Genomic DNA, 14,453 nt, shown 5'->3' with positions numbered 1-14,453 from the left:
TACTTTATCTAGCAAATAAAGCCTCTTCACAAAGCTTTGCCTTTTACGGTTACTTCAATGCCAAAAAGGTATTGTCATAATTTTAAAATGTTAAGTAACTTCAAATTTGTATAATAAATATTTGCTTTAATAAACAAAATGTTATTTACACGGAGGTCTCGAGTGAATGGGTTGATCACAATGCCACGGTGAGAAAGCTCCGCGTGGCTACACGCTGCGCTCGCGCACATTGCCGTTTGCGACATCGATATCAGCTCTATGTGTATCGGTAAAAGGTCACTTGAGTGTAATATAGTTTAAAGTACAGCTGCTACATTGGCACTTATTACACTTAAAATATTACGTTTTGTTGGACAGGTTGGTTGACAGGCGCTTTTCTTGAAACCTTTTGGACAGTGGTATCACATGTTTGTATGTTAATAAAAAAAACTTCGTCTTAATCCTTTCATGGGCAATATTTAAATAGTGAGATGCAAAAATGTTCTACTTTTAAAATAAGCGTGCTTATAAAAGGACTTTTCACTAAAACGCTTTTTGCTGTAAAAAGTTTACTATGAAATCGTTTAGAAAAATATTCAAGACCATTGTTTATATTTAAAAAAAAGCTTGTAACACTGTATTGACAGAGAAAAGCGGAAGTAGATTTTTAGGATAAGTAAATATATTTTTATAAAACATACAAGTTTACTTTTATTTATGACATTACTATACACACTGACAAATTAATTTGTTTAAGAAACATATACGATGGGACTTGACAATTAGGCACGTTGTAAAAAATTAAATTTTTGAGTATTGAACTGAGCAACGCTTACAACTTAAAATTATAAGCGTACTTGTATATTAAAAAGCAAACTTTTTAAGTGCTTTTCGTTTTAACGTCCACCTCTATTGTCTATAGAAAAGCAGTAGGCGGCAACTACACAGAAAGCACTTGGAAACCGCACTGTAAATCTCGTAGTTGGTTTTTTGAGATCCATATAGCGAAACGGAGTACCCTGTACTATCACATTATTCTATACGAGTAGTTGTCTTTTTTGAAGACGGAGTAAAATGACAGTTCATAACGCAAAAGTGTCGCCGGCTTGCGAGCAGCTAGTGATTGCAGTCGATAAAATATTATACCGTCTATCGACTGAATATTCGTCACGTTTACGGAATAATTATTTTACCCATTTAGATCCATTATTCATCCAATTACTGAGCACAAGTTCATTTAAATTGTCAAGTTTTGTAAGTTCATGCACAGGTACATCCCTGTGTTTAGAACTATGTTTATGAAAAATACAAAGAGGAGACATTTTACAGTTTTTCATTTTAATTCAGTATAGGTAGTCAAATACGGCTATTCTTGTTAAAATGTATATAAATAAAAATTGATCTCGATACTAGTAGGTCAACTGTCGAAATAAGAATAAAGAAGGCAATAATGCATTGCAATGCAGTAATCATTACAACGTCATAACTTTCATAATTCAGTCATTTTTTGCAAAATTTTATCCTCTTTCACAATGTGTCGATAAGTCTATCGACAGTAACTACAGAACTATTTAAAATTGTATGAAATCTGGCAACCCTACTCTGTCTTCAAAAAAGGCAGACTATAATATTACGGTAAACGTTGTTACTGTCCATGAAAGAGTTAATAAACAGAGGTACATAGTAGATATAAGCTAAATTAAAACCTTATCATTTGTTGCACTATACACGTGTACAAAGATAATATATGTTGCGTAATCTATGCATGCAACATTGTCGCGATGAGTCCCGGTTCATTCAGTGATGATTTTATATAATAAATCAGTACGGAGTACTCAAAAAACCGACCTCCAAAGTTCGTGACATCTATTTCTATTTATTTGAATCTATTTGCAAGTTTTGTTGAAATTTGCCACCCTAAGAGGTGGCAGATCTTGAAATTTAAATGGGGCTAATATTGAGGTATCGTCTTTCCAGAATCATCTAAATGGGTTCACATATTTAGGAGTTATCGCGTAACATACATAAAAAAAAAATACCGTCGAGTTGAGAACCTCCTCGGTTTTTTGAAGTCCGTTAAAAATGGAAACTTCATCTTGTGACTCACTCGTAGTACTTTTGCTAAAAGCAATAATGTCCACGAAAGTTTGTGGCTTAAAATGTTTCTGTTTTAACACAATTATTGCCTTGTGTTTTTCATATTTATTTCTCAATATAGCTGCTCAAGCTATCAAGGTCAATTGATGTGCAAAATCTCGAAAGAAAGTCGTTATTTAAAACATGCTACGTTCTCCTTTAATGCAATGACAAATTAGCCTTTTCCTCTAGCTGTTCTCCGTATCCAGTCAGCGGAGTCTTTTTAAATTATTCATGTCGCATTTGAGATTTCAATTTCATAGGCATTTCTCGTGAACATTTATCTGAAGGTTAGTGGGACTATTAGATGAGAGCTTGCCAATGAACTTGGAGAGAACTAGTTTGCTATTCGCTGTTCATAAACTGTAAAATTGATATATTACCAATTAAAGATTTCAAAATACCAATGAAAGATTACAATCGTAAAAGATCAAGCTCAGAAGTTGTTTGCATAAATGAAAGTAAATATTAAAATTATAGTAATCAAGGCGCTTATAAAAAAAACTGATAGGCCCTAACAAATCTGTAGTTAGTTGCTTTTAAGTGAAACTGTAGAACTTGATGGATGTTTTCCTTTAGTAAGTAAAACTATGGTTACAATATAACAAAACGCAAAGTAGGGCCACTATTCGAATATTGTGTAGACAGACACACCTTTGTAAACAACAGAGATAAAACAGAAAGATCTGCTTAATACAGGCCCCACAGCGATTCAGGCAGTCGACCATTCGACGAGCCGCCAAAGGTAAATAACAATTTATACTACTAACAATGCAGTCTTAATGAACGACTGTTCCAGCCGCTACACAAAGTCGACTTTGGCGCAATTACATTTATTTTGAGACAAGTCTATTTGCTTGGGCTCCTGCGTTGAATGCAACTTGTAGCGAGCATAATTGGTAGCCTTATTCGGTTTGAATTCAACGAAAATGAAATTATTGCAGTGAACATACAAAACAAATTTATACACAGATGGCGTACAGGTGAATAAGTGATAATAGTTTTTGTTTCAATAAAAGAAAGAGTTAATGTGTAGTGCGGAGAGGATAGAGAACACAATAAGCTCGGCCCACGCGCCCGCACCGATGAATCACGCTCTGCGTTGCCTCAGCAAAACACAACGAGAACAGCAAAAACATTACCTACTTTTGAGTTCCCTTTCTCTTTCTACACCTCGCGACGGTGCAGCGATTCGGCGTCACTATTCTGCATAAACGTAATAATACCCTATAAATCCGGCTATTCAGCAATGATTAACAATTTTAAAAAACAACAAACAAAATGTACATTCAGAATTTCACACAAATAAAAGTGGGAAAATTATGCGGAGAGTTTATACTGGAAAGTTTTAAAATAACATACCATACCAGCGAACGTAGAATGTTTATACGGGAACATGCCAAATGGCGCTTTTAAACTTTTAAAGTGCTGTAAATATTTCTCTTACTCCTGGTGACAAAAAATATGCTTTTGTCTGAGAGTGGTGCTTTATACATAAGTGAGTCAATGGCAGCAAACACTGTTTGTGCCCTAATAGATTCGTATCTACGTCAAATCGTGTTCGATTAAAATAATGACGAAAAAGTAAATTAAGATAATTACATTAAATACAATGAAAAAAAAATGTACATAAGTGATACGTTTTGTGACAGCAATTAACTGTAATACTTTTCGTGTTAAGCGTAAATTGTCCTTTCACGCAGACTAATTTGAAATTGATATGGTCAACGGAAACCTTCACGTATTTCGCAACGTAAGTCGAAAGCAATGGCTTATTTAAAAAATCTATTTACTTATTACTTTGGACATTAATATATTGTCGCATTACGTCCAGTCATTGCAGTCAAAGCGTGACGAAGTTGAACGAGTGACCATGAAGTGCGTAGAGCGGCCGGCGCGATACGTAGAAACGGTGACTCACGGAACAGAGATCGAGCATACACACAGCCACGTGCTAGAAAGGGACACTAAACCACAGAAAACCGGTTCTGAGATTTCGAGTTTCGATCCGATATGCTCCTGTCTGTGCTAAGCAAGACTCGCTTGAGTAGAGCACAGCTCTATGCTCGGGAAGTTGTAGATCATTATTTTTTATTTCGTAAGCTGCCGCCTAATTATTTATTTTTAGGCAGTCAGTCTGTTAAGTTCTATTTCGCGTAATCGTTTAGCATTTACTTGCTCATGTTTATAATGGTTTACGTGATTAGTCATGACATAAACCTGTCTCATTAGTTCACTCGGTTGGAAATTATTACGTATTTGAGCAAAATTATCTTATCAGGTGCAGGTTACCTACTGAACACTTTCTTTATCGAGCATGGTCTGTGTCGCTATGATGTCATCACTGCTTTGGTGCTGTTATCTTGACGTTGATAAAATACAACTTAGCCAGGAATGTTTTGCAGTAACTTTAATTCTATGAGAGGATTATCTTACAACGCTACTTATTTGTCTGCAAGTAAACCCAGTCATTGAACATTAAGATATATAAGAGCTGATACATATACGTGTTTCAAATTGAACTGATTGATGTGATCTATGAAATCCAACCTTGATTTATTAAGATGTCAACAAGAATTGAAAACGTTCTGATGGATACGAGGCCGATGTTCGAAAGATTCAAAACAAACATGATAGTAAATAGTCCAATTGTATACAATAGGTCGGTGTGTGTAAACATTTTATATTTTTGAAGTATTATTTGCCGATAAGCGACAAATATTGACTCAGACGAAACGTAAATATCAATAGTGAGCCACGTGGCTTGCGTGCAGCGATCGAGATCGGTGACCAGAGCGTAGCGATCGCTGAAGAAAGTCGGCGTCTGCGCAAGATTACAGGAATTTTCCGAGCCGGTGGAAATGATCGCGTCTCAGTGAATCATTACGTGTTTTTGCCACACTCACCGCCCGGAGAAAACGTGCGCGCGAATGTGGTGATAATAAAACATCACACAGAAACAAAGTGCAATTTTTAACGCATTTGCACTTGTGATTTATTGCAAAAACTTTGCTTATTAAAGAGATATATTTTGGAAAGAAACATGAAATGACGTATCGTATCGACGTACGCACATCATCATTCGTCGTAATGCTTACACTAAGAACTTAGAGGATTTTAAAAACATAAACATTCTTCTTTCCCAGTTTTTAGTAGCAGTAGACCTCCTTGTGAAAGAGTTCGTCCAAGGAAGTACTGCCACCTGACCTATTTCTGCCGCCAAGCAGTAATGTGAGCATTACTGCTTTCCGGTTTGGAGGTGTAAGGGTTCTGGTGAAATTACAGGCACATGGGACTTGGCGCCTAAGATCTTTGTGATTTTAAGCACTGAGTGGTACTGCAACTTTTATGGACCGGCGTTTCACTTACCACCAAGTGGGCGCCATGTTCGTCCCGTCCCGACTTGGTCTCTTAAAAAAAAAGTTATAAATCTATTCAGTAATTCCGCGGAGTTATAAAATTGTGCAGGTATACTATTAGTCAATGTAATTGTTAATGGGCAAGTACCTATAGGCAATTTGTTCGGTTACAGAGTGGCTATTAGCTAGTACTGGGAAACCATGTTAACGTGAATATTGGCTCGGTGATAGCATATTCGCCACGCGTGGCCGCTGACGGCGTCTTTCCATATTTATTTACATCACGTCCGCTCGCTCGCTCTATTGATAATATAAACTATTCAATAATTGACTCTATATGACGTTATTATTGGTATTATTCATTGATATGTGAATTAGGGACAGGCTAGTCAACTGAGAGAAGCACTTGGTCCTTAAAATTACATATGTTCTTTAATGTAACTGATCTAGTGTTTTTGATTTGGGTAAATATAACTAAATAGATTCAGGCCTTACCGGAAATCTAAGTTTACAAAATTACTTTGCTTCTATGTGAAGGTTAAGTCGTGCAAAATAGCTGCGCTTGTGTTGAATATTGTTTAATTCAGTTCTTTGAGCATCGAACAATCAACTATTCCTGAGTGATTCATAATTAATTTATTAATTGTTGAATGTTGATTAACAAAATTTGTTACATAAAAATATTCCAGCACACAAACCCTGTAAGGCAATCCAATTACTTTATTTAATCAATTATTAATTTTGTACATATGCAATGTCCTCAATTTTTACAATAATAATTATTAAACATGTTAAAAGCAATATAAAAGTTTAGATTACAATAATTTACATTAAAAATTGTATTCTCGTAGAGAGGTGAAACAGGCGTAGGGTGGGTCGATAACTCAACTAAGAAAATGATTAAATAATTGATTTCCATTTTTATTATATAAATATATATTCGTGTATCCTTTCGAAAGGTTTGTTCGACGTATGATTATTATAGACTTATGTGAACGTGTAGTGAAATGCAAAAGCAAAGTTGGATATAATTGAACTGAATGCCATAAATTACAAAACAGCTGTCCTTTGAAATTAATGTATTTATACCATAAAAGGTCTAACCCCGATTACCATGTCTAAACTGAAATGAGATTCAATCAAGTCGTGATCAAAGTTGTCCGGAGCGGATAAAGGCACTATGGCCGCTCAATCAGCGTTTAAACTAGTTGTGGATAGCCGATAAAAGGCGGAGAACAACTAGCCGCGAGCGCACTATAAAGGGGAACAAGGCAATACTGAGGCATAATTTTATCGGGCAACAATCGTAGGGCTACTGTTGCGACCGCGAACCGGTTTCAAGCGTCCAAAGATAACGCCAATCACAGTCTTAACACCAGCCGCTCATGATGCCACAAGCAAACCAGAAAAAAACCATCGATATCTCGTAGTATGATATCCTGTAACACTTCTATACTAACCGGTGACGTGTTAATTTTGCATATCGGGACAATGGACTGATAAGAAAACTCGCGTAAAAGGTGAAATGTCAGAGCTCCCACTTTAATAGGAGAATAGATTCTTTGATGCATCTTATTGCTTCTTTCTCATATCCGTCCATAAATTGTAATTAATGTATATCAGACGATAACGGACTGTAAGCGGTTAGCACTTTCGAGCTCGGTGACTAACACGATAACATGATTAAGAGATAGGAAAATTACAATGGCCAACTAAGACCGAAGTCTAAACGGATGTCAATTTTACCACCATAGGCTGCGATTATATCACTATTTTGTTTCCACATCAAAATAGAAGATTTTACAAATAAAATACGCGGATAAATGTTACAAATACGTTAGGATTATGACTCATTAAAATGTATAAGGCATTTAGAACGTCGAAACACGGCTTTGAAGAATTTAGAATATGTTTTTTATACGAATAATAGAGAAAGCTCACCTTAGCTTTGAGTAGGAAGATAATAAATTATAGAAAACAGCAAAGTGGCGGGAAAATACGTAAATTTAAAACGCGTTGTATAATTTATTTGGCATGTTATGAGGAGAGACAGGAAGCGCTATTTGCTAAGTGCGTGCACTTCAATATAAATCAATTTGAGTTTATTAGCTACGCCGGTGCCAAGAGACTTTAGCATCCTTACACTGCTCCGCACCCGCCCTATGAATTTGTCACGCTTCCAAAAACTGAGTGTCTCTTTTTTATAATTTTATAGTTCACTGAGTCTCGTCCAATAGATCTTTTGTTGTTTATTTTTCACAAAGTCTAAGATCGAGTGCATCTAGTTTCTGAAATGTAAAATTAGACATTTTTAAAAGGTCTTTCCTCACTTTGCATTCTGACTAATGATTTCAAATAGAAGTGTTTACAGTGCCTCTGATTATGGCCAAGTGCACATGTTATTAAATATTATGAGCACCGTGGAGAGCAACAACTTTAATAAAATAACCGTCATTCGCGGATTGATTGATGCGCCGTCGCATTAATAGTATTATTTGCACCTCGATAACTTACCGACCAAACGATTATCCAATCTTTGGCAAGAGCTGATCGAATCGCACATGCCTAAATTATCACATGCAATGGTGCCAATACAAGACTGATTGATGGCTCACCTATTGTGAATTTATCAAAACGAGAAACGGTGTGGGTGGATTGACAGGATCGTGTCGAGCCAAATCTATGCAGTGCGCCGAAACAAAAGAAAGGCGAAAGTGGTTCCAAATAGCAACTTCCTGCGAACCAGCGATTATCCAAAAGCGTAGCGCATCGGCCACTGGAAATTATCGTGTGGCGTGCTGAAAATTGGCGTGCTACGCGAATTTAGAAGTGGGTAATTGCTGTCGAATTTGCCGCTCGAGGGTGTACACCTGCGGGCCGTGGTTCATTCATTCATGAGAGCAGAAATAAAGCGGCGAGAGGTCGAGAACAATCCGTGTCGGATAATAACAGTTGGCTTTTCTAAGAAACTCCAGCGGAGGCTTCGATGGAAGAGTGGTGTCTCTTTCTTGCGGCGGGTGCACGAGCGAGACGGTGCGTGTGTGGGCGGAGCAACCGGTGTTATGTCACGGCGGCGGTGAACGCGGCTCGCTCCCGCTGCGGTTATGTTCGCTAAGCTGCATTCGCTGCATCCGCTCTCCGTTCTACTCCACTTCAATCCAACTTACAGACACCCGAACTTCATTATCAAAATTCGTCAGGGCAGTCCCGTGACCGGTAGCCTTTGACTTACTTATAACACTTTCTATAATTCCTCACCTTGATCGATAGGTGATCGAACGTTTACGTAGAATTTGTGTAGTTGTGACCCCTTGCGGTCACTGTAGAACCGTTTAATGAAACAATTTGAAAATTTTACTACTTCGATTGAATTTCAATGATGCGAAAATAAACTAGGCGGAAACAAATGTCATAGGAAAGAAATGGTGCGATTTGGCTGCATATGGCCGAAGCTGTCGATAATATTGCATGAGGCAGTGGTGTGGGGACGTTTATAAATCATACTTTTATGGTTATTCTGGGCGATAAAGTCGACGTTTCTAACGTTGGCGCGAACGCGTGTGCGCCTAAAGGCAACCGGTATTCATGTATGGAGGTTTGCATTTCGCCATGCCCCTAGGAGCAATATAACTTAAACAATGAAGTATACATGAATCCAGCTGCATGCAATGTTAGAGCAGACAGCTTAAACAAACATAATGTAAAAATTTAATAGTTATATTGTGGCGATAACAGAGACACACAAACAAACAACTTTCAGGTAACCCAGCAAGTTGCACAAAGTAATTAGAATACCTAGTAAACTTAACAGTAATAAAACACTGTACAAAACAGGTAGCCGTAAAGTAAAGACAAATGGAGTTCCGCAAACAAACGGGAATCGGGAAGACATTAGTGGGGCATAATTGGCCAATCAATTGGGCAGGGTTGGCTAAGTAGGACAATTAAGTCGAGGCAAATGTAGTGTATTGCCGATGATTTGTTCGCCCACGGGGGGAACTTGGCGGAATCTAAGAACAATCAAAGTAGAGTTGGTAAAGTTAATGGGCCATAAATTATCAACTTAGATACGCGGCGTACACGTGTAGCAAAATGAACAATTAACAATGCAAGTAAAGTACTGTATTTGCATTTTAGTAAGTGCTTTTAGAGAATATTTAAAAGTATCGTTTACTATTGTTGTGACATTAATTTAATTGGTATCAAAAATACAGATAAAAGTCTATATAAAAAGTATTCATTTATGCGGAAAAAGTAAATTGTATTTTCATATAACTCTATTTTATGGCGCAGGTAACCCTATACTTCATTGAAGAAAATAATGAATGTTTAAAGAAACGTATAAAAATGAAACAAAATTTCCACTTCCTAATAACACTCGTTAACCTCCTTTGAACTTGATATTTGTTTTGCATTTTTTATATTAATCACGCAAATAAGTTCATTTTTACAAGCAAAACCCCGAAAAACGGCAAAAGATAAGATCTAGAAGATTTGAAATGACGTGAATGCGAATAGCAAACATTTATCAGATATCAGGTGATTTCTCGGAAACACGTTTTGATAACATTGATAAGTGTGAAATAGGACAATTTTTGTTCCTAATGGAAGCTTGTCTATCTCTTTATATTTTTTTGTATAAATTTTAATGTCGTGATTGTTTAATTTTCATTTCACATACTGTGGGTGTAGTGAAGACAGACGGAGTAAAGCGATAACCGAATGGTGGCCAAGAAATGGTTATAGAAGCGTATGACGTCCTGTAGCGAAATAGGCGGACGACATCGTCAAAGGTACAGGCCGTAGATGGGTGAGACTAACACAGGATCGTGGTGGATAGCACAAATTACGGGATCCCTCCCGTCCGCACCCAGTAGTGGGTAAGATCGGGCTGTGGAAGATGGTTGTTAGAATTTTGAAAATTTATTTTTAACGAGTAATTATAACATTTTCCGTTGGAATGTTGTTTAGGCGTTCAACATTAGTCATTTTGTTTACTTATTATGCTTTTCATTAATATTTTTCAAATATTCGCAAGTATACTGTCAAGTGCTATATAGGTAATGTGACACGACGACGACACGTTATATAAATAAGATAAGTAAAGTGTTTAAAATGGCTGTGATAATGTCAAACTTTGCCTTACCAAGATTAGCGTAGTAACCAGCTGGATGCATCATGACCGTAACCGATCACCGGGGTGTACTTCCCATTTGTCACTTACCTATAATGAACAGAAATTTGTTTTATAAATTAAGAAATTATCCTTATAACCGTTTTTATATACGAAATGCGCTGAAGAAATTCAATATCGCACGACTCCATTTCTCAAAGTCGAAGCCAAATAATCTTTATTTCATAGGTAAGCAAATAACACTTGAAATCTTCATACTGAATAAACACTACTGCTTGTTCGTAAGGCAGATTACCCTGAGTTGCTCTTTGTAAACATACATTTATCATAACATTATTTATTAAACATCGATATCATATAATCGAGACTACCTGCTAGAGCTAAACGGGTCACTACCACGGGTTTTTGTCATCCAAGTACGCAGAAGCTGTATAAACAATAAACGTAATAACCTTTAATATAAAGTTTTTGTTGCACTATAGTTTAAATGTAAATGGCAAATTTTGAATATCAATTGGAATCTTATTACAGAAGCGTATAGATTGCTCCTTAAATGAATTTGTATTGTGACGTTAGTGTAAGAATGTTAATCTCTTTAAACTTATCTCTCAAAGACAGTAGAGCCCAGATTGTAAATTGCCCTAACCGTAGGTTTCTGCAGGACAAAGATTCTATTAATATCAACGTCATCACCCCAAAGCAAAATGCCATATGTCATTGAAAGAAGCTGAAGTAAACCAATCTAATTGTTTCGACATCTGAAAGTTCTAACTATAATGTTTGTGTCCGTCTGTCTAACGTTGGGTCATGTAAATTTGACCTATTTTGTTTTTTTTCTCATTTATTCATATATATATATATATATATGAATAAATGAGAATATTATTTATTAACTGCAAGCCAATTTACTACTTTGGATCTATATCCAAAGTAGTAAATTATTGGCTATGACTATTCATAGGAACATTGCTGCCTTTTAACTTTAAATAATAAGGAAGTATTATAAGCAAACAATACTATCTCATGTTCTATACCCTCCGCGAGGCTTTAGCAAAACAACGTTCATTTTGTGAAAGTGACTACGAGGTCAAGGACTTTTGCAAATGCAAGGAGTCAACAAAGTCTGTGTTGGAAAGAGCCCTGACTAAATACGGCATACATCTTTCAAAATTCAGCCCGTTGATTGATTAAATCATGGATCTTTAATTTGGAATTTTACAGTAGGGCGATGTTCGTATTAGCACCCAAATTATTTAATAAATTGACGTATAGTGTGAAAGAAATAAATTGCAGACAATTTAAAATTATATATTATATTTATTCGACTTCTTATTTTCTGGTTAAATTCCAATTGTTGTAGTTTGTTTGTGCTGCTGCTTTAATTTAACTTTAATTCATGATATTTCTAAAGTGAAATAAGCATTGTGTAAAATATTCGCATGGTAAGTTTTGGTGAAATGTACGATCTAATATAATATATTATAAGACCTGCATTGTTAACTACATTTTTCAGCGAATAAATATCTAGTATTACTAAAGTTTATGCTGGATAATCGCCAAAATTAAATTCATCAGATTGCCGTGTGATTCGTAAATTATGATGCACTTAATGGAACGAGCTGACAGTGGTCTCTCAATTCTCACACCAAAGCTTCAACTTCTGGGCAAAATATGCAAACTAAATAAGTACTTGCCCTGAAGTGAAAACTTTGGTGTGAGAATTGAAAGATTTTTTAATATATTCTTTGCAAATTCCAGGATGCGTTTTACAAAATGCTTTACAACTTTATTACGTTATTACAACTGGCAAAAATCATGTGGTTCCTCAGCTCACACACACATGAATGTAGGACGTTAAGGGAGTGCCTACTCCTCGACAGATAGGCGTTATGAAGCATTAAATACTGTTCAAGTTATTATTAAATTTATTTCAATTATAAATATAACTTAATCTAAAAGTATAAACACGCGCCAGACATTAGTTGCGTTGCATTCATTACGAATTTGTAAGTTATGCACGTGTAAAATTAAATTTGTATTGAAACAATATTATTATTAGTGTAGCTAATCGAAATAGTGAATAATGAAAAGCAAAGGAATTAACAAAGTGCTATATTTTTTCTATTATTGTATAAAGTAATAAACAATGTGCATTCTAATAAATCTATTAATGATTAACATTTAAAGTAAATTGCTTTCTTTTTGCTTTTGACTTTAAAAAATCACACCAAAGGCGGTTTTAAGGTGGTTTTCCACCGGCGAGGCTAGGAGCGACGAGGCGAAACGAGAATAGAAATCTGTAAGGCAAAATTTCAATTCTCTCCTCGCGCATCTTTGGTGGAAAAGATCTGGATTGACGAGGATGGGTGAGCCTAGAACTTAAATGTTTGTTGATGTAATATTGAACCGTATTGCTGCCCGCATGGGGTATTATACTGTTTAAAGGAAATACGATTTCTCGCGCGATCTCGCGAGTGCCCGCGCGGTCTCGTGATGGCTATTAATATCAATCGCGAGATTGTGGGGTGTGTAGTACGTATTTGAGTTTTAAAAAACGATGGTTTCATCCAATTCTTCTTCTGTTAACATTATGTAATAATAATTTACAGACATGTTTCTTCAGCCGCGAATTTATCGCTAGATTTACATTCACAGCGCAAGATCGCGATGGCTCGCGCGAGCTATTAATGGCAATTTTTGGTGGAAATGGGCCGGCGATATTTCAATTCTCGTCTTTCCTCGTCTCTTCACGCCTCGCCGGTGGAAAACTACCATTAGTTCCTTTCACTTGATATTAATTTTGCACATTGCCTCTGGCATCCATGGTATGTAACGGGACTGATAAAAAGAGGCATGTATGCATATTTCAACTAGAAAAGCACTTACAGAACTGTTGAAATTCTTGAATATGTTTTCAAAGCAATAGATGGAATACTACAAATAGTTTCTTTTTATGATATCAAGCGACGAGACCAACACGTCGTGCACCTGGTAGTAGGCGACACGCCTATGGCAGTTGCAGTGCCACTTTAAATCGCAAATATTTTAAGGACACTGCCATTGCGCTCGATACCCTGAGGCAAAAGTTGACAGGTCCTATATGCAATTTCACCAGTATCCTTATCCTTTAAAATCGGAACGCAGTAATGCTCACATTCATATTACTGTTAGACGACAGAAATAGATAAGGTAGCAGTACTTCCCTTCCGAACTCTTCCACAAGGAGCTCTACTGCTACCGACTTCGTCATTCACATGCGTTCTATGTTTATTTCAATTTTCAAAATGCTGTCTCTTCCACCGAAATTGTAAACCTAAGTATTGTAATAGGTTAAAAACTAGTAAAACCATTACTCAATTACGCAAAGCGAACTTACTATGACCAAAGTGACGATGGCTTAAATAACACGCCTGTCCATAGCAGTTGCAGTGCCACTCAGAGTTTTAAGTCTCAAAGATCTGAGGGGCACTGCCATTGCGCCCGTCATGGCAGTACTTCCCTGGACGAACTCTTTCACAAGGAGCTCTACTGCTATGAACAATGTACGCAACGCAATGATCGTAAACGTAACGAAAGATTATTGTCTCTTCCCACCCCTATGGGAAGTATACACTTTCCATATAAGAGTGGCTATGTGGGCTATTTAAATGTATTTATATAAATACAAAACTTTACATATAACAACGTTATAGCTGTTTAATACAGTGCATAATTTAATTAACGAATATGATAAACGAGAAACGGAATGTGAGCGTATGTATCGCAATACAGTCGTGGGTAAACCATAGTCAGTTAATTACATATTAATTAGAAGGCAAATAATTATATTGGGCCGTAACACTAAA

At 36.4% G+C, this 14,453-nt stretch overlaps 1 protein-coding gene across 3 annotated transcripts in view; it reads right to left on the bottom strand.

Annotated features, from left to right (window-relative positions):
- LOC113235508 (transcriptional enhancer factor TEF-1) overlaps positions 1–14,453 on the bottom strand; it is a 106,209-nt gene that overhangs the window by 71,953 nt on the left and 19,803 nt on the right. For 2 of the 3 annotated variants that reach the window (XM_026471241.1, XM_026471242.1), the window contains exon 1: positions 10,621–10,698. The exons of the other annotated variant lie outside the window; for it this stretch is intronic. In XM_026471241.1, the coding sequence (XP_026327026.1) occupies positions 10,621–10,654 (34 nt within the window). In that variant the 5' untranslated portion in view covers positions 10,655–10,698. Of the gene's footprint in view, positions 1–10,620; positions 10,699–14,453 lie in introns of those variants that run through there. 3 annotated transcript variants of the gene reach the window in all.

Source organism: Hyposmocoma kahamanoa, unplaced genomic scaffold, assembly GCF_003589595.1.
Source record: "Hyposmocoma kahamanoa isolate Upper Pololo Valley unplaced genomic scaffold, ASM358959v1 87, whole genome shotgun sequence".
Classification (NCBI taxonomy): domain Eukaryota; kingdom Metazoa; phylum Arthropoda; class Insecta; order Lepidoptera; family Cosmopterigidae; genus Hyposmocoma; species Hyposmocoma kahamanoa.
The sequence above is the reverse complement of the archived record's forward strand: the minus strand, read 5'-3'. Positions and strand labels throughout refer to the sequence as shown.